This window comes from Arachis ipaensis, chromosome B02 (assembly GCF_000816755.2).
Source record: "Arachis ipaensis cultivar K30076 chromosome B02, Araip1.1, whole genome shotgun sequence".
In the NCBI taxonomy this organism is placed as follows: Eukaryota; Viridiplantae; Streptophyta; class Magnoliopsida; order Fabales; family Fabaceae; genus Arachis; species Arachis ipaensis.
This window is the reverse complement of record NC_029786.2, coordinates 6,374,612-6,376,784: the sequence shown is the minus strand read 5'-3', so window position 1 is coordinate 6,376,784 and position 2,173 is coordinate 6,374,612. Positions and strand designations below refer to the sequence as shown.

Below are 2,173 nucleotides of genomic sequence, written 5' to 3'. Positions count from 1 at the left end.
AATTCATGAATCAAAACCAACATACATTATTATTCAATTGTAATATATAGAACATCTTCATCTTCTATATATCTAGGAATAACCCATTGCTATATCTATCATTTTTATGGCTCCATCATTAGAGAGCAATAAAAATGTTGTTATTGATGATGAATCCAATAAGAATCTTCTTAAAGAAGAAGAAGAAGATGGAATGCTTTTTGCAATGGACTTGGGGATTTTAGTGGCGTTTCCAATGGCTGTTAAGACTGCATTTGAGCTTGGAATCTTCGACATAATGGCCAAAGGTGGTGAACATGCAAAGCTCTCATCTGAAGACATTGCATCACAGATTGGTAGCATAAACCCTAATGCACCATCGATGGTGGATCGCCTTCTTAGGCTCCTTGCAAGTCATTCTTTGTTGTCTTGTTCATCACTTCCTCAAGGTATATATATGTAGCGGCCATGTATTCCTTTTTAAAGCTTTTGGATTTGCTGATTTGGATATACACGAATTTATACATATTTATTTGAGAAAAATCTTAAACGGCTCCTGACAATTATTTTGAAAGACAACGAGGTCTTTAACAAAAAAAATACACAACTCGACTCCTGAGCTTTACTTTTATGGGACTGATTAGCTCCTGTGTCAGTGTTTTTTTTTTTGCACAGAGACTAATCACTCCCATAAAAGTAAAGCTCAGAGGCCGGGTTGAGTATTTCTATTTGTTAAGAGCCTCGTAGTCTTTTCGAAATAATTGTCAAGGACCGAGTTGGATATTCACTCTATTTATTTTATTCTCACTTCACCGCACCGCGGTCCGTATTTTTGTGGCATTTTTTTTTTAATTTTGTGACGGTCTTAAATTGCTGCTAAATTTAACAGCAATCAAGTATCTTTCTTTAAGAAGTTAGAAACTAATTTTAGAATAGTTTTTTAAAATTGCTTGAATAATCACCCTAAACAATTTGCAATGGTTTATAACGGCCACTATCTACTGGAATTGGTGTAGTGTTTATCTATTATATTTGTTTTGTATTAAGATAAAAATTACTTAAATTTTTTTATTATGTATGTATTAAGAATGTTAAACATGTTAGCCTAATTCGTTTAAATACATAGTTTAATTAGTCTCACGAGTTAAATGAATGTATGTGACCAATAAACTTAAATGTGCTTAACTCATATATAAAAAATAAAAAGTTCCTAACTCATATGTATATTTTATTTGCTCTTATTATTACCACATGTTTTCTGCATTCAGTCACCAAAGATGAAAATGATCAAGAACATGAGCTTATTGCATCTCCTCAGAAGATTGTGTATAGTCTTACAGCTGCTGCTTCCAAATATTTTGTGAGTGATGATGATGGTGTCAATTTTGGACACAGTTTGAGCTTGATTCTGGATAAGGTTTTCTTGGAAAGCTGGTCAGTGTTACCAAAACTTTAACGAAATTTTATTATTACAGTGTTTTAAAAAATGTAAATCAATAGATTTGGATTTTTTTAAATTACATCATTAGATTAATGTAAACATTAATTTAAAGGTTACCAAAAAATAATAATAACTGAAAAAAGGAGGATATATATTAAAGATATATTACAATCCTTTACCAATTGAAGCTGTGAATAGGTGTGAAGGTGTGAAACATGTGGGAGGAGATATGTTTGAGAGTGTTCCTAACGGAGATGCCATTTTCATGAAGGTGATATATATATATATATATGATAAAATATATTTTTTGTTCTAAAGTTTGCCAAAAAATTTAAAAATACTTTTAAGTTATATTTTGTTTCAATTTTATGCAAAAAAAATTTCGATTTGCATCAAATATATCATCGACGGCTAAATTTTCAAAAAATTTAAGACCAATCTAACAATAATGCATAAAATTTATGCTTGATTTATTTGTGTTAAGGGGTTGTTTTTATGAAATTATTGTTTAATCGGTCTTAAAGTTTTTAAAAAATTAGCCATCAAGAGTATATTTGGTGCAAATCGAAAACTTTTGGGACAAAATTAAAACAAAATAAAACTTAAAAATATTTTTAAAACTTTTGTCAAATTTTAGGGACAAAAAATATACTTTATCCTATAAAAAATTATGCATAATATATAATTACATTTTTTTAAATGTTTTATCGTTTATAGTGGAATATATGAAAAATATTAAATTAGATATTTTTG

General features: G+C 29.1%; 1 protein-coding gene across 1 annotated transcript in view; it reads left to right on the top strand.

Annotated features, from left to right (window-relative positions):
* LOC107624476 (anthranilate N-methyltransferase) overlaps positions 1-2,173 on the top strand; it is a 31,891-nt gene continuing 29,718 nt past the window's right edge. Inside the window, exons 1-2 of the mRNA XM_016326969.2 lie at positions 1-428; positions 1,248-1,413. Coding sequence (XP_016182455.1) covers positions 107-428; positions 1,248-1,413 — 488 coding nt within the window. The 5' untranslated portion in view covers positions 1-106. The remainder of the gene's footprint in view (positions 429-1,247; positions 1,414-2,173) is intronic.